This window comes from Rhipicephalus sanguineus, chromosome 5, assembly GCF_013339695.2.
Source record: "Rhipicephalus sanguineus isolate Rsan-2018 chromosome 5, BIME_Rsan_1.4, whole genome shotgun sequence".
NCBI lineage: Eukaryota > Metazoa > Arthropoda > Arachnida > Ixodida > Ixodidae > Rhipicephalus > Rhipicephalus sanguineus.
The window spans coordinates 93,836,483-93,854,895 of NC_051180.1; the positions used below are offsets into that span (position 1 = coordinate 93,836,483).

At 44.6% G+C, this 18,413-nt stretch overlaps 1 protein-coding gene across 1 annotated transcript in view; it reads left to right on the plus strand.

Moving 5' to 3' along the window:
* The window catches only part of LOC119393994 (uncharacterized), a 90,988-nt gene that overhangs the window by 53,394 nt on the left and 19,181 nt on the right, over positions 1–18,413 (plus strand). Inside the window, exon 2 of the mRNA XM_037661207.2 lies at positions 6,663–6,871. Coding sequence (XP_037517135.1) covers positions 6,663–6,871 — 209 coding nt within the window. The remainder of the gene's footprint in view (positions 1–6,662; positions 6,872–18,413) is intronic.

Sequence of the window (18,413 nt, forward strand, 5' to 3'; positions counted from 1 at the left end):
TCAACCATTTCTCCAAACACATTACGCGTATTTTTCGTAGCAGCTTACACATAGGAGAGTACGTGTGGTACTCTAAAGCGTTCCCATTTAAGTGCGTAGCACTTTAGGGGCCCGGCTTGTCCTTCCATGGATCTCATGTGGCGTGATCCCGCTCAAGATAAAATGGACAACATAGGCCTAAAACAAGGCTAGCAATCCTCAAAACCGGGTTAAAATAAATGGAGCGCTAAAATAATATAACTAACAGAAATAACGAAGAAATAATCGCAATAATTAACTTGATGTCGCAGAAACCGCTTCGGAAACATGCGGTTGACTCCTGCGCCACGCAAGGGAAACAACCTGACGGAGCTCACTGCAGGCGATGCGTATCTCAACTGCCGTAACAAGCAGGAAGTCGATAAAGCGCACCAAAAAGTAGCGCACATGTCGGACAGCGAGTTTGGGAATCTCCCTAACAAGATTCTACTGGGGAAACCCTACATGCTTACCTCAAATGTTCGCGTCATCGAAGCTTTGATAAACGGAGCAGTGGGAACTCTATGCACTGGAATCTCTGGGTGCCCGTGCTACGCTATTTCATCAGGTTTCTCAGTAGCGGAGCTGTCATACGTTTTTTTTTTTGTTACAGTTTCTGTTAGTGTTTTCATATTCAGATCCTGCAGGGGCAGCAGCATTCAGCTCTCCCGTAGTGAAGTACGTACAGTGCCCTGAAACACAAAAACACGCGACGTCAAGGAGCTATAGAGCAGATAGCGACAACTGCCGCTCTCGCATAGTATTGTCTCTTTAATTCGAATAGCATTTTTTGGCTACCCAACCGAGGCTTTCGCGCAGCTTTTAAAAATTCTGATTGGGCGTCCTTGTCTGCTTTCACCGTTCTCATTAGAAGTCTTTTCTACACAACCATTAACTATAACTATTGCATCCTTTCTATAATGTTTTATTTTTCCCTTGACTTTCGTTTAGCACTTTTTGGGGTCATAAGAGGTCAACATCGCCGCTATAGCCTAATGTGGCTAGTAGGTATCGCCATTATTGAAGCCGAGGACGGCAGCGAGTATGATGGAGCGATGAAATTAAGATGTTCGTGCCGACGAAATGGAATCAGCGTAAGATATTATAGTATAGAGACTCATTGAGAGAGGACGTCGTCCTTCAGTGGACATAATTATGCTGTAGATGATTATGGCGAGGATGAACAACAGGGATAGTTTTATTGTACGTGTAACGTGTTGTACGTTAAGTGAAAATCAACCACAAGCACACTAACACAATGTGTACGTTTTATAACTATGCACTACACATTGTAATATGCCACTACTCATCTATGAGCGACACACATTAGTACATGCGGACAGTTAGTACGGAAGTACTGGGAACTCCTGTTACCCGTTCCTTAGTTTAAAGAAACGCGTGTGCCACCGCCGCGAAAGGTCGATTTCCACATCGAACGACAAAAAACAAAAAAGAAAGCCGGCGGAATGGAAAATGACGTGGTGTGTAACTGAAACACAGATCCTCATTGGGGAGTCGGTAGAGTGCCAATTGACGTAAAAAAACATTGCTCATTAGTGGCAGTAAACTCTAAGGAAAGAATAGTTTACGTTCCCGACGCCTACGCTGGGTGACCCTTATTTTATATTAATCATTATGCTTTTATATCATAATTGCGCTTCAAAGGAAAATTTTGGTTCTCTGGCCGGCCCGCAGACTGTCGCCTAAAAACGCTTGCAAATCTTCCATCGACTCTTTTGATATAAAAGAAAGTATTGACAGACAGATAACTATTGCTTTGACGCAGAAACTTTGCATTTCTTAGAAAACGAAAAAAAAAACAATTGTTTTTAACGCGTTATCTTACTTTTGGTAAATTGCCCGGAACTCAGTGAGCATTATATAGAATTAGTTAGGAGCCCTATATACTCAGCTCCTTGAAACTCACAACTATCTATATGATCTTTTAGTGCGAAACTGTGTATGACTTCGATTCCGGGATTTCTTCTCTCTCGACAGAACAGCCGACAGAAAACTATTCCGCGAACTGAAGCCAAAAGATGCGTTCGTCGCACGCGTTTTCCATGGGAATTACGCATGCAAGACACACCCCTACATCTATTTTAATTAAGATAAGCACGAAACAAGTGTTAAAACCGCGCGATAAATGTTGAGTTGCGTTCAAAGAATGCGAAGCTCGTAGCATTCGCCGCAGGCATTTCGAGGTAAAGATTATGGTTGCATAAACTGCAGTTGCCGGGAAGTGGTGACTGTATACCATCCAATCAATGAACTTGGAGCGCGGAAACTACACAACACGAGTTGTTCGTCGTCTTTTGTCAGTTTCCGCGCTCCAAGTTCACTGATCGAATATATACCAACTAGCCCAATTATCGATCCTCTGACTGCAGCATAGACTACGCAGCAGGGAGTGGCGTCACAATACTAAAGAAGAACCCCCCTAGCCACTGATTTCATTTTCCTTGTGGCAGCGCTATTGGAAGGCCGCGCATAGTTAGGACTCCCGGACAGCAGCGCGAACACTATGGCAGCGAACATTTGATCGCCCTGCCGTCAGTCATGTCATGCAGTGCATTGCTTAAGTGTTAAAGACTGCGTCGCATTGGCCTATCAAATCAGGTCGTATTACGGTTTAACTTTCACAGCGAAGACTGGCGCCCACTCTTTAACTTTATTTATAATTCTTTATTCTTTGTTTTATTTTATCGCTTTTAATAGTCATTTGTTTTTTATTTGCTGCGAGAAACTATGCCGGCCTACTCTTAAGCCTGTTTCACATGCAGCGATTTTGCTCCAAGAGCGGAGCGGCTGCCGTCGCGGAAGCCCAAAAACAGGTTTTTTAGAGCGACCAGTGGACGCGCGATCGAGATCGCCGGAGTTGGAAAAATTCGCTAGCGGCAGAGCGGCTGCCCAAGGTCACCCAATGGGAGAGCAGTGACGTGGGGAGCACGTGATTGCAGGGGCGGTGTCGAGGAGCGGGCGCGTGCGCCAGGAGGAACTCGGTTTCCTAGCAGACGACATTCGCTGTAACGAGCTGGCAGTGTAGAAACGCCTTTCTTTTCGTTTTGTTGTTCTCTACTGCGCTTCCATCAAAGCAGACAAATCGTTTGCACGTGTCATTTTGTTATTTTGTATCTTTATAGAATCGTGGCACCAACACAGGTCCGTACAGGGGGACCCTACGGCACTGCGCACTTGTTGGTCGCATGTTTCAGTTTTTTTTTTTGCTACTCTGACCCAGCACGTTCGAATAGTTTATTGTTTTCTTTTTCTTTTTTTCAATGGTAACGTACCCCGAAGACGACAAATGCGAGCCCCCCAGACGACGACATTGTGGGTTTGCAATGGTTGCCGGCCCAGACGGCGCACCAACGCCTTGCGGCATTCGAGAGCAAAAGCCACCGAAAGCACTCTGAAAGCTTAAAACCACAAAAAACCAATTCTTTTTTTTTTTTTTTTTGCTTTTCCATGGCCAAGTGTATGAGCGTGCAAGAAGACTTGCGTGGTAAAAAAAGAAAGCTGTAACAGAAATAAACGTGACTACTGAAGTTGTTTAATTGCACTCTGATACACTGCATATTTTCATCATTCAAGGTTTAGGCGCGTGAAAATCGATCACCGAAGTAGAAGGCTCGTGAAACTTGCAACCCAAGCGCACCAAAACAAGCGAGCCCGGAGAAAGGAAACCCGCGGATAACGGGCGCTTCCCACAACCATCACTGCGCATCGCAGAGGCGCGCGCCGCGCAAAAGCGGTGCATGTGAAACGAAGCCGCGTGCGAGCGTCCTGTCGCCGCTCAATCGCCGCGGGCCCCGCCGCTCAGTCGCTCGCATGTGAAACAGGCTTTATTCTGCGTCAGTTTAAATGGTACGGATACGTATTTGTGTTAACTCTGCTATCCTGCTTTCTTTATACACCAACTCTGCATTTCTTACGCTGTCACGTTATTACGCTGAACGCCCGTACACACACCCACACGTTCTTTTATCTCTGACGACCTATTTAAAGAATGCTTACCCATTAAATACGTAATATTACCATAATGCGGCATCTACATCTTAAGCCTGTTTCACATGCGAGCGACCGAGCGGCGGGGCCCGCAGCGATCGAGCGGCAGCAGGACGCTCGGACGCGGCTTCGTTTCACATGCACCGCTTTTGCGCGGCGCGCGCCTCTGCGATGCGCAGTGATGGTTGTGGGAAGCGCCCGTTATCCGCGGGTTTCCTTTCTCCGGGCTCGCTTGTTTTGGTGCGCTTGGGTTGCAAGTTTCACGAGCCTTCTACTTCGGTGATCGATTTTCACGCGCCTAAACCTTGAATGATGAAAATATGCAGTGTATCAGAGTGCAATTAAACAACTTCAGTAGTCACGTTTATTTCTGTTCAAGCTTTCTTTTACCACGCAAGTCTTCTTGCACGCCCATACACTTGGCCATGGAAAAGCAAAAGAAAGAATTTGTTTTTGGGGTTTTAAGCTTTCACAGGGCTTTCGGTGGCTTTTGCTCTCGAATGCCGCAAGGCGTTGGTGCGCCGTATGGGCCGGCAACCGGATGCAAGCGGCCCAGTCAACGACATAGTGGGTTTGTGAAGGAGCTCGTCTCTTTTTTTTTTTTTGCCTATTGACATTCTGCAGCAAAGAGGCGGCGGCATTTGTCGTCTTCGGGCTACGTGACCACTAAAAAAAAAAAAGAAAAAGAAAACAGTAAACTATTCGAACGTGCTGCACCAGAGCAGTAAAAAAAAAACTGAAACATCTGCTGCGAACAAGTGCGGAGTGTCGTAGGTTCCCCCTGTCCGGACCTATGTTGGTGTCACGATTAGATAAAAATACAAAAGAACAAAATGGCACGTGCAAACGATTTGTCTGCTTTGATAGAAGCGCAGTAAAGAACAACAAAAGGAAAAGAACGGCGTTTTCTACACTGCCAGCTCGTTACAGCAAATGTCGTCTGCTCGGAAACCGAGTCGGAGCGAGTTCCTCCCGGAGCGCGCGGCTGCTCTCGTCTCCGTCCCTACAGTCACGTGCCCCCCACGTCACTGCTCCCCCACTGGTTGACCTTGGGCAGACGCTCTAGACGCGCTGCCGCGAGCGAATTTTTCCAAATGGAGCGAACAAGATCGCAGCGTCCTTTGGTCGCCCTTAAAACCTGTTTTTGGGCTTCCGCGACGGCAGCCGCTCCGCTCTTGGAGCAAAATCGCTGCATGTGAAACAGGCTTTAGGGGTGGTGTTCGACTGCTGACCCGAAGGTCGCGGAATTGAATCCTGGCCGCGGTGACAGCATCTCGATGGAGGCAAAATGCTAGAGACTCGCATGTACTTAGGTTTAGGCGCACGTTAAAGTAACCCTCCCCCCCCCCCCCCCCCCCCCCCCCCCCCCATGTGGTCGAAATTTCCGGAGCCCTCAACTACGGCGTCCCTCATAAGCATATCATGGTTTTGGGACGTAATACCCCAGCAATTAATATTATTAGGTACGTAGCGGCTGAAATAGTCACGCAAGTACAGTGTACACTTGCGTGATTAGGCGGTCCGTACGTTCCTCGATAATATAAATCATTAATTCAGGGTTCTTCGTGAATTTTGTGTAAGCTGGACGTATGTTATCTATGAGCGTACAATACAGTAACAGGCAAGAACCTTGAAGTCTTGCTTAGCGTGACGGTTTAACTGGACGTTGTAAATGGAAAACCAGCTTGCGTCCTGTTGAACAACTTAGATGTCGGCGCGCTGGCAGCTCGCTCGTGCTTCACTTGTTCAATGGTAAAAACTTCTTTTGCACCGTGAACTAATGGTGCAAGGTGGTGTTTTGACTTTATTTTCTGGGGCTGGTTCGTCCCAATATCCCCGATTGCGTACGTTTGCGCTTCTTTGGCGCATTGCGAGCGGATTTCATTGGAGGATGCTGAAATTCTGAACGTAACATTTAAAATATTTGGCATGCAGCTTAGCCCTCAAGAATAATGTTACCTGAAGCACCATTGCTTCTTGGGCATATACGCTCGGGGCGAGGGCTTATAGTTTATCAAGGCACACGTATTTACTTCCTCTTCTTTCCCATTTTCCTTCACAACTTTCGTTATGGAGTATGCGTTCGCGTACACGGTGAAAAGGGCCTTTCTATTCAAGCACTAGCACTCGTTATGTCCAAACAGACAGATATAATTGAGAAACTCTAACGATAACTACTAGTAGAGGGCGGCAAGCACATGGGCAGAGGGAATCAACAGCGCATGCGCTATCATAAAGATATAATCATTACGAAAGACTTAACAATATCTGGTCAAAATCTGTGATGGTCAAGCTTAACAGCGAGACCCCAAATATGATCGATGGTAAATTTTCGAATCGAACGCAGATCAAGCAGCACCGGCTTTTGGACTATATTAGCGATTACTAACATTATCACCGAACCTATTAAACATGACAGAAAGCGACAAGTGCGATTGTAGATTTTTCGTGTCTACTAGTTCGTCTTTATGCGCAAAAGACTCATTTATTCAGTTGGCTTCTGGAAGCGGTGTTGCCATTGATGTGCCTATGTAACTCTTGTATCAGTTTTTTCTCCTCGCGGTTTTTGATTTAGTGTCGCGTGGCGCAGCCTGTTCTGTGTGACCGGACCGCGTGCTCTCTTCTCGCTGCCGCAGGGCTGTGTGAGTGTCTGCGGCTGGTGCGGCTGGACATGCCCAGCGCGGTGATCAGGGGCGACCCCCTGTGGCTGAACTGCTCGTTCGACCTCGAGTCTGACGACCTGTACTCGGTCAAGTGGTACAAGAACCACCGCGAGTTCTTCCGGTTCCTTCCCAGCGAGAACCCGCCGGGTCAGGCCTACAGGCTGTCGGGAGTCTACGTAGACGTGAGTGTATTGTAGCCTAGTGTATGTAGTCTATACGATAGTGTGTACTCTAATGGAACGTAGCTTTGTTGAGCACTTTGTCGGTGGCTCATACTGAAGAAGGCAAGAATCTACACGGAGCACATCGAGATTAAATCTAACGCTTATCAGTAGGCGCCCATTCACTCTAAGAAAAAAGGAAAAGAAATACTCATATATATATATATATATATATATATATATATATATATATATATATATATATATATATATATATATATATATATATATATATATATATATATATATATATATATATATTCGTTGATTCAGTAGCGTGCGTCATATTTCACTCAGGGCTTTGGAGCACTGTATGTGGAATTCATATTTCTGCAAAAAAAAGAAGGAAAGAAAGAAAGGAGCACAGCTCGCCTATTCAATATAGTTGTTTTTATTTTAGTAGGGCATGGGCTCATTAGTGAGATTAAATTCCCTTTAGGCAAGCGAATTTCGACCCGCATATAGTCAAGTCATATCGGCGCATCGTAAATCATCAACTACATATGAGACTCTATACACCCCACCGCACTGGCAAAATATTAATGGCTTAGTAGGTAGTAGATGCAATATTAATTCACGCATGTTTTCGTTGCCACGAGGGACAGCCGCATTAGGCAGTTGGGACTTGAGTAAATACTGAGCATGTGATTAAGAGATTGAAGAGCCGCCATCTAATGGATGCGAAACGTGTGAATAAGGCCCATCGTGTGTGAGGGAAGTACGTGCAGAGGCTCTAGCTAACTTCAATAATTAATCTGGCCGAGACATCCTCTTCGAGACGTCCGTTAGATTTGAGCACTTTTCCGTGGACTCGTAGGAGTCTCGCCTAAAACACGGACGATGTCCTCGCTGACGAAATTTCTCGCGCGCGACGTGTTTGCATGAAACGTCAAGTAAAGCGTCTTTAAGAACACGATATGTCTTTCTAAAAAATCAGGATGTCTTCGTCGCGGAGCGTTGATGCGCGCTGCTGAAAGCATTGAAATTCATGTGGCATGAAAAAAAAATTTGGAAGACGTTTGAGCTTCACCTTCAAGAGTAGAACACAGCGTAATCGGACTCTGTTCGCATCGCCTTCTCAATCGCTAGCCGGCCTTCGCTTCTCGGTGGACACCTAAACCGTGCCCCAAGAAAAAGAACGTCTGTGCGCATGTAAATCGGCCCTTTCAAATATGCAAAAATAAAAAAAATGCCTACTGCAAGTACTGTTGCGAAGTACCCACTACGACATAATTTTATCTTTTGTGAGTTGGTGAGGAACCCACTACGAGTCCGTAAGGCAACACGCGCAACTGTGCAGCTGCGCACGTTGTCGTTGCTCTCGTTGATAATGATAACTAATTATGCCTGTGTGCTTTGTAATTGATGGACCTTGAAACCAAGCGCACGTTTCGCACTTCACATGTTTTGACACCTGGTGTGATTCTACGCTGCTGCCAAGCAATATTACATGTGTTAATGACACTCCTCGCGCTACATAATATTCATATGTTTTTTGTTTTTTTTTTTTCGAAGCAATTTCGAGGATGAGCGTGGCTCTGCTCTCGACAGAAATGCTGAGCCTACACGGTCAACAAAAATTATATTCCAGGAACAAGGGATTCAATTACGCGGGATATGTGAATGTTCCAGTGACGCTCTAGACTAGTTTTCTGTGTTTGATTTTGTGTTTAAATATGCCTGATTATTTGTTTTTGTGATATCAGTCTAAGTGCAACGGTTTCCTTCTCTGTAATAAAGGAAAAAGAGGACGGGCGTGGCTCTGTGGTAGAACACCTGCTTGCCACGCAAAAGGCCTGGGTTCCATTCCCTTTCGAACCAAAGATCTTTTTTTTTTATTTGCATCTGTATGGACTTTTCGCTCAGGGACAACGCTGATTTTTCGCTCACAACCAATGACGCCGACGCCGACACCGACACCAAAGTTTCTACTAAACGAGCTCTTTAACGCTATCGCTTTAAAATGGCGTACGACCGAATTGCTATCTGTTAATTGGTTAATTACGCGTGACACTTCAGGTGTCCGTTTTATTATGTTTATTGTTTTATTGTTACATTTATCGTTTCCCCTTCAGAAATGACCCGTATATGACATAAGGGAAAGGCCTTCTTTCAAATGGTAAGGTTATCGGGCGTTTTATTCAAACTCCCTTTTCAATAACCCTTTTTAAGAAAGTCGCGTGATAGCGCTTTGATTGCAGCATACCAAAGTGGACTTAGTAGATAAACAATTCTCATGGCGATGAAAATAAAACTTCATCGATCTCTCCTCCAATCGCCGGCGATCCAATATCACTCCTTTCAGACCAATGGTTCTAGCGCTGGAGCAAACGCTCATTAAAGTGTCACGATGTTTAATGTGTACCGACCAACGAAACGTAGGCAAATGTGCGGCAAGAAAGGCCAGACAGGCACAGATCAAGACTCGATATAGCAAGGAATGAAGTAAACACGTACTTTCACAGAGCTATAACGGGATTAAACTCAATACCTGCTTTGCATTGAAACCCTTTGTTCCGTGCCTCCCGTGGCGCTGAAAGTGAAAAGTTAAAAGAAGGTATTGATTCTAATAACGGAATAATACAAAAAGAAATATATTAAGGAGCGTGACGGGTCGTTTATCCTAGTGCACGGGACGGGAGGTTTTATCGATCACAGCGGGGTACGGCGGAGTTGGGGTGCGAGACGCAATGAGCGCAAATTACGTGATCGGCCTTTCCGTCTGAAACCATCCTCCCGGTCCTCTCGGAGGACCGGCGGTTCATTCGTTCTTTCTATCACTTTATTCTTTCAACTCTGCTGTATTCAACGTTTCTTGGAAGGCGACAGATCACCGCTAAGAGAATACGTTTTCTTTGCCGTGGCTCTCCTCGAAGTATATATGATTTGAACGCATACTGAGCTTCGGAGGAGGTGCAGTGGGTGTTCTTAATTTCTCCAAGTTTCTGCCCCAAGTACTCGAAGTCAGTTGTCTTCGTTCGCCTTCCGGAATGTTCTTTGAACGGAGAGTAAGGAGAGTGCTTCAATCTCGTGACTCAATCTAGGAGTTCCATTTTCGGCACACAAACTGAATGTTCCAGAGCCCCACATTTCATGCATCCGGTCTCGCTATCTTCCTCCTTTTAGTTAGCATAAGGCCAAGACATGCTTATCAAAGGAGCGCTGCTCTCTTCAGTAGTACTAAACTTTACTTAAGCAAAACATTGACGGCGAGTAGCTAGTTAGTTATTGTTCGGAAATATATTTTTAAAGCAGAACTGATAAAGCCGTTTGCCTACTTCTGCGGCTATGAGAATAAGTCGTTTCACTCTTAGCAGTGTTTAAAAGAATATGTCTAAAATTGAAGCACACGTTTTGTGAGCTCATGATCTACTTCTATTGACAGAGTTAAAATGAATGTGTGGGTGCACGGATGCCTGGTCCGCTACATCTTGTCTTACAAATAACAGGTGCTTGATGAATGCAACAGCGTCATATCCAGCTAAGCCATCCGATGTTCTTTTACTACGACAATATCGCACTGTACAGTATTGTATGAGTAAAACGCTCACTCGTAGTGACATAACACCGCACATGTGTAATGCATGCACTGTTATGCACGTCTGTGTAAACGACGCAGCGTTACAAACACCCTCTCAATACATTACGAACAAAATATCGTTGCCAGTTAGGAGATAACGCGAAGAATATCAGTAAAAGTGTTAAAAAGTCAAAGTAACTACATTTTTAAAAACTTTACCTTGTATCTTTTTCCGATAAAGGCACTGAAATACACCGCTATCCCAAAGAATATTTTTCGAGGTTGGTATATTGCACTTATGAATAACTTTTGATGGTTTGATTACTTTATTTGCTTGCTTTATTTATACTGTGGAATATAACTCAGCAATTACTAGTAGCTCATGAACGACTAACGCTACGGTATTCGGTAGTTCCTTAAAAACTACCAGTACCGTAGTTCACATCAATTTGATTAGTCCTTATGGACCTCCTATGGCATACTTTAAAGCGTTGAAGCTTTTTCCATGTATATTTTTTTTCAAGATAGGCATATCAAGACTAAATTTCATGTTAATATACATAGTAATTACGAGACTACACATTAATGAACAACGAATGCAGCTTTCAATACCTTGTAAAATAACTCTGTTAATTTGCCGCAATGACACTAATAATATCGTACATTTCATACTTGACTCTACTTTTTCATCGCACTCAGTCAAGTTTCCAAAAAAAAGATTCAAGTGTTATTCTCGTCTAATTTCAATGTTTGACCTAATGCTTTGTCGATATTTGGAACGCACAATTTGTAGTGAGTTCAAGTGCAATAATAGCATCACTGTGAAATGTATGCTACCAAGCAAAAGTGTGACTCCATCCAAATCCTCCTTCTTCAGTTCAGCATTATGTTTCTAGAAAATGCAGTGTCTATAGTTTTGACTAGAGACGAGACCGGCTATCTTTTGTTTTGTTTGCTTTTAGTCATTTTTATCGTCATCGCCGCGCGAACATAATCAAATAAGGCGACATTATGTGTATCTTTGAGGCCCCATATAAGGGTGTCATGGTGTTACTCAAGTTGAATATCGTATCTGCTGCGTATTTGTCAAGTTCTGGTGTTACTGGGAAAACTCTGTTATACATGTAATTTTTGATCTCTGTATGTACTATGTTCGACGCTCAAAGAGATAAGGAGTAGCCGGCGCCTTATTTTGGCGCCACAAAACCTCCTTAAATCATGTGAACAACAAAAAAAATTGTAAAAAGAGTGCAGTAAAAACAGTCCGAAGTTCATATGTATACTTTACATAAGTACGTAATAACAAATTATCTTCAACATTTGAAACATTTCACGAAGTTAGACTGTTCGTGTGGAAATGTCACTGTTTCATGAGAAACGCAGTTTTATAGACATTTTTTTTTGTAAGCTTCGTGCATTCGTGTCCATGCTGCATGCGTGTGCGAGACATCAGCGTAAGGAAGACCGTCAGTTTATTAACCGCTTCGTGGAACACGCGCTTTTAATGTACTCTATACTTGCTTGTTTGTCTACAGTCAACAAAACACCGTACATAAAGAGTTAAAAAAAAAAGAGAGAACGCGTGCTACGAGATGTCTTTTACGACCACTAACCACGTGAAAGCACCCCGTTCCTCTTCATATCCTTTGCGTTTTTTCCTCGGCCAACTTCCTTGCGATGTCCTGTGATGTGACCATTACTACCGCCAACGTCATCGTAAGAACGGCGCCTTTATTGCCAGCGCTGCGCATTTCGGTTCGTGCACAACATTGTTCCTCTTCGTCCTCCTACCCAATGCATTCGTGTTGCAACGCCACGCTTTCAACAATATGACAAGAAAAAAGAAAACAACCTATGTCGCAATAAAAGCTTGTGTCTCGTACTTTACTATATGAGTGGGCGGCTGATATGAAACGAGCGTAAAGTCGTAGCGCATTTTACGGCAGTTCGCCACGCATCACTCATCCCTGCGTCGTTTATTCCTGCCTCCCGTGCTCACATTATACTAAGAGTTGAATGTTTACCGCCTTTCGGTGCGTTCTCTTACACTTCTTTGTCCTCCTACTGTAACGACCGCCATTGTGCGAAAGCTTTATTTTCCTGCTCTTTGCAAAAGTGTGCATGACACATTGTTTCAATGAAATGCAGAGATCAAAGGAGCCGGCGCGCATCACTTTCTGGCGCTTCAACTTTCGAAACACCGCGACTTTTGTGCGCAGGCGTGAATATTCTTCATTCATTGGCCCCCACTTTGACTTTCTTCAGTTTTTCTTGTTTTCTTTTTCTCTTAGCTTCAGTGCCGTTTCTTCTCTGGCATCGTATGCGGCAAACGTGGGTTTCGTTACTATAGGCGCTCTGTTGAGCGTCAATGCCGGCTGAATTTTAACAAGTGTACGTCGCATGAAAAGCACGCGTGAAGAAGCGAGTCTGCGAAATTTACATATCAAGAGCCGCCGAACAACGTGGCGAGGCGGTGCGGTAGAATGGAGACAGAGTGAGGGAGATAGAAAGAAAATAAAAAGTAGTGAGGCTAAGAAGGCGAGCGTCCGGTTTGAAACTCTACACTGTGCCTTTTGTCTTGGACAGACAAAAGAGCCTAAAGCGAGTTGTTGTTGCATAAGTTCACTTGCTTTCGTACCGGACGAAAAACATCGAACGTCGGTAAAATAACAAATGCCGTATAGTTTGTACTAAGCCTAATGTAGTCAATATATGCATATGCATGTCCGCAAAGTTCGGGGAGAACACAAAGCCGCCGTGAGAATCGTACGAAAATCACTTTTTTTTTTCATTAAAGTGTCAGGCTAAGCACATCTCCAGTGGCAAACGCCCCAAAATATGGGAAAGGAGTGACTCTATGCTTATTTTTGGTGTCGTATTATGTTTTCCAGTGTAAACTCCGCCAACTTTGCGAGATAAAGATGGCGTCAAATGAAGAATATAGAAAACAGCGCATATACACGCATACAGTGCTGGGCAGTATCGAAGATACATGTATCTTAGATACTATCTTAGATACTCTATGGGTATCTTGTATCTGTATCACGATACTTCTCGAAAGACGAGTATCTGTATCTGTATTTCCGATACATTCGATAATGCATCGTGTATCTTAAGATACAAGATACTTCTATCGCAACACAACCGTGCGAAACAATAATCGCTGGCCAAGCTCCGCTTCTCAAGCTGGTACCGGTGCCACTAAGCCATCTGATTAAGTCTTAGGGCAGTGGCGCAATTTTATTTTTCCGCCAGAGTACCCCAGTGAGGGCAGAAGATGAGGAAGACAAGCGCGCGGACGTTTACGCCCAGCCCACGTACCTTTTGTTTGCTCGATTTCTTTTCTTTTAGTTGCGCGAATGCCGCGACACTTGCTCTTAGCCACTGTCCTGCACCGCGTCTATCGCGCAAATTCTGATATTGCTACAGTGTCGTTATATATACTGAAGATTCTCTTGCGTCTTGCCCCGTAACGAAATGTGATGCGTGCAAGAATGGGGTTCCTCTGCGTCGCGTGGATTTTACACATCAGCGATTTGAATGATCTCGTGGATGTAAGTTTGGCTTGCATGCCATGAATTAACTTCTAGGCAAATAAGAATCTAACAACGCTAGTACCTCTGGTACTCATGCTAGATCTAAAAGAGCAAACGTTTACCTAACAGAAACTATCTTGGCCTACCGTATTTTTCACTTCTTGCTACATTTATTCAAAGAATTTATGAAATCATAATTTGATTATTAGCACAAGTGCTTTCTTAGCTGTCATTTTACATCCCTTACATTACCTAAGTCTCTGCACTGTTTTTCCGGTCTGGTCACTGCAGTATGTCTTTTGCAACGCGCTCCCAAAATAAGATCTCTGCTTTATTCTTCTATCTACTTTATTTCAACTGCTGTTTGCACATTTACACGTCGCCAAGGCGATCTTGCAAACAAATATATAATTATGTGGGCGTACCTTGAGTGAACAGTACAAAACATTCTGCTTACTGCTTAGGAAAATAACTAAATTGAGTTTGCACTACAATAATGGAAATCATTAGGCGCCATCTTAAAGATGTTAGGAAGGGAATTCGAGAAACATTGTTTTACTGAATGCTCCGTTTTACTCATGAGCGTCCCAACGAGCTGTTTCAGGCAATTTTCCTTAAGCACTGAATTTTCTAGTGTGTCAACAGGTAAGTTGACAATACTTCATGCTAATAGCTATTAAGGGCGCCGTCTGTATTGGGTTTCTGTACTCATTCAATGTGAATGTTTGATACACAACCACCTATCTATTTTACTTATGTTTGTTTTCCTGTTTTAGGCTTTCTTAAATATTTTTCGCAATACTAATCGCCACGTAATGGGAGCTACAAGTGGCAATAGCGCGAATAGCGGCGGTGTCCTGCGACGCTTTGTGGAACCATACAATACGTCTGAGACGTTTCTGTGTTGCCTATGTTCTCTCGTTGAAGAATAATTGCTAAAAAGATTGCACGTTAGTGAGTATCTCAACAAAGAATCCTTTACGCCAGCAGATAAGTAGAATATGACAATTCATCGCAGTTTTATGTCATCTACGTATACACCAGGGGTCTCAATCTGAGCTTACAGCTAGCGGGCCGCAGTCGCGAAATTTAGTTGCAAGTGCCGGGACAGTGAAAATGGTGGGAAAGAGTTTGAACAAAATGACGTTTGAAAGGAAGCTTTTCCCATATCTCACATATAGGTCATTTCTGAAGGTGATTTGGAGTCGGGATTCGAGAAACATCGATAGCGATGTAGAGAATGACTGATATCTGGACGCGGATTCCGAAATATAGAGTTTTTGTTCCACGGTTATGTTTTAGCACATGGTGACCACATGTTCATCACGAAAGGAATGCTTGAGACCAGTCATGTCCGTGCAGCTCACGAACACACTTATTTAGAAAATAAAAACAAATGAGACGAAGACGGTGATGTGTGCGGGCCGGCCCGCTAGCGAAATGGCTCAAACCCCTAGTGTACACCATGCGCCCCCCCCCCCCCCCAAACAAAAAGAAAACAAATGTCGATTCCAGCGTTGTTGCTGCTGTACACCTGTCCAGATATGCGGTAATGTGCAAGCTGTCTTTTACGGACAAGGTAAAAGTCCACACCGGTATTTGCGCCGTCGTGAGAAGGCTTCTTATTGAAGTTATTGTGATTACATGGCAACCTGCTAGATGGTCGGCAAGCTGTGCAAAGCAAGTATCGCTGTCAGCGAAGTGGACAAAGAGTTGTCCTGTGAAGAAGCTAAAACAAACCCCAATAAGTTGTTTTGGAAGGAAACTAATGTACTTTGAGCAAGAAGGGCAAAACTTTTGAGATACTAACAGGCATTTCATTCAAGTGAAACAAAATAGGTCACAGTTAAGAAATTTTGAAGCAGACATTTTCGTTTATAGGCGTTTGCTGCTACATTATATGGATCTATAATAATAAATTTGAGAATGTATCGAAGTATCTTAGGATACAATTGCCAAGTATCGTATCGGATACAATTTTTGCGGCAGTATCTTCTATCTGTATCTTCAACACTTCTTGCCTGAGTATCTTGTATCGTATCGCGATACAATTTCAAAGTATCTTGTCCCAGCCCTGGACGCATATATACTTCGTATGATTGCATGTGTATCAGCCTTGCCTTCCGTCGCAGTTATGTGACTGTTTTTGATGCTTTCTTTTAAAAAAATCATATTCAGAGACAGCACCGAAGTTAGTGGAAGTCCCAACAGATTCCTTTTAGAATGAGCCTTGGTATACGGGCTTAGAGAGGCTTTGTTTTTTTTTTTTGTTTTTTTTTTTCATCCTAATCCCTTACATGCCCTACACATATAAATATGTCGCAGCGGCGTAGTTTTATTGCTTTAGCTGTCATGCCACCTGAATTGCGTGCAGTGTCGACACAACGAAAGAGCTTCGTCACAACTAACCATCTTCTGTGGCCTGGACTTTGCTATCTCTATGGTCCAGCTAACGCGGGCGCTTTCATGACATCGGAAGCAGTGCTCGACCGCCCACGACTCTTATTTGTCATGACCTTACGATGGTAACAGTTGTACTTTTATCGCGATAGCAATTATATGGACACTCTCGGCTGCTTTTTGCCGTCGGCGTCGCCGTCCTGTCCCGTATATGTATATGTCAATATATATATATATAAAAGCCACATAGAGAAATAATTCAGAAAAACTTTCCGACGCGCGGAATCGAACGGGCGACCTCTCGTCCCGAGCGCGCGGCGTTAGAGGGCTAGGCCACGAAGAATACTGTCTTTCAGCCTGCTAACGGCGAGCTATTTATATACACCATTTACTTCAGCATGCTTTTTTGGTCACCGCCGAGATGGCGCGAAGTGCGCGCGGGGCGCGCTTTAAAGGTCGTCGCCTCGCTCCTGCGAACGCCGTTGCTCTGCGGCCTACAGGGCATGGTCGCTTTCGTGCGCTTATCTCGAGAAAAGAAGGGGGCGGGCGAGGGGGGGTGGAGCGGGGGGTTGTATGTCTTGTGCTTTCCCCGCGATGTCCGCGCTGAAGTCACAGAGCGTACGAAGGTCACTTCGCTCACTGCAGCGGTCGCGTTTGCGAAAGGAGCGCGCTGTTCAAACAGAAATAAGTAACAACTGTGATAGTTCGCGCTCGTCCTGTGTGTACCTGTTCGTTCACTTCGTGCGTCCTGCTTTATATTTGAGCAGTGCGCTTCAAGTGTCGAGCTGTGACGCATGATAGTTCGCGCTCGTCCTGTGTGCGTTCTTTTCGTGCGTCCTTTGGGTTCGAGCGACGCGCTGGCAATTTCGAGCTGCTTTCCGTTCTTCGCGTTACATTTCAATTTGTTGCTATCGCATTCATTGCTTCGCCGTTGTGGCGAAACTGTGACATTTTTTTGCAATGCATGACCCTCGCAACGTAGTTTTTCGATCACAACGCACAGCTTACCGAATATTTAGGCAAATCTGTCGACATTAACCGACTTCTTTGCACGCTTATTACTTGCAGTAAGCAACCTAATGCAGTTTCCGACGGGCTCCTGGGAGGCCTGGCCGCCAGCTTATTCTTTGAGTGTGCGGCGTGTTTCGCGCGATCCTTGCAGCTTTCTGCTAATAACACTGGGTCAATTCCGACACCTCGCGCCGTACTACCTGATACAGCTTCAACAAGCCGCTCAGACCTTCCCCTTTTTCCTAATTTTTGCCCCGTTCTCCTCTTCCTACCCTCAGCACCGTGGTTGACGTGTACACCAGTATGAGAGACAGAGTTATCACGTTTTATTTTTATTTTCCTCTGCTCTGTAGCCACTTCCTCTTCCTGCGGTCTACGAGCTTCTGTTTACGCGGCTTTCGCGAACACATCCGGCTTGCTCCAGTCTTCATATCGTGTGGCGTAAACAGCTTCGTTGATGGCCGGGCTCTGCGTCGGCAGGAACCGCGATTAGCCCCTCGCCGTTTTTCGTCTTTTTGGAATCTACGGATTTTGAAACTACGCCTATACTGCACATTTTATTTAGAACTCACAGCAAGTATGTTGAAAGGTGTAAGTATAGAGCATCCCCTTAATCGTCAAAAGAGAGAGATAAAAGCGAAGGAAAGGCAGGGAGGTTAACCAGGTTGTACCCGGTTTGCTACCCTACACGGGGGGAGGGGGAAGGGGAGAAAAAAGAAGAGAGAGAGCAAGGAGGAAAGAGGGAACAAGTAATACGCGTGCACACATCAGTGTTCACCGCATACACACAGACAGTCACAACGGGAAAATATTTGACATCATTTCCTCTGCGAGATGCTAAAAAAGGCTTGCAAGGATTGGCTCCAAGGAATCCAGTACTTGCAGAGCGCATTGAGCCGACGGGGTTGTCATTCCGTTGAGGAGAGTGCGCATCGTGGTCATGAGAGACCTCAACACAGCGAGGACTTGTAGGTTCTTGTCGTGACAATCATCTGTGGACGATGAAGCACACTGCGGGGCATTCTGCATCGGCTCT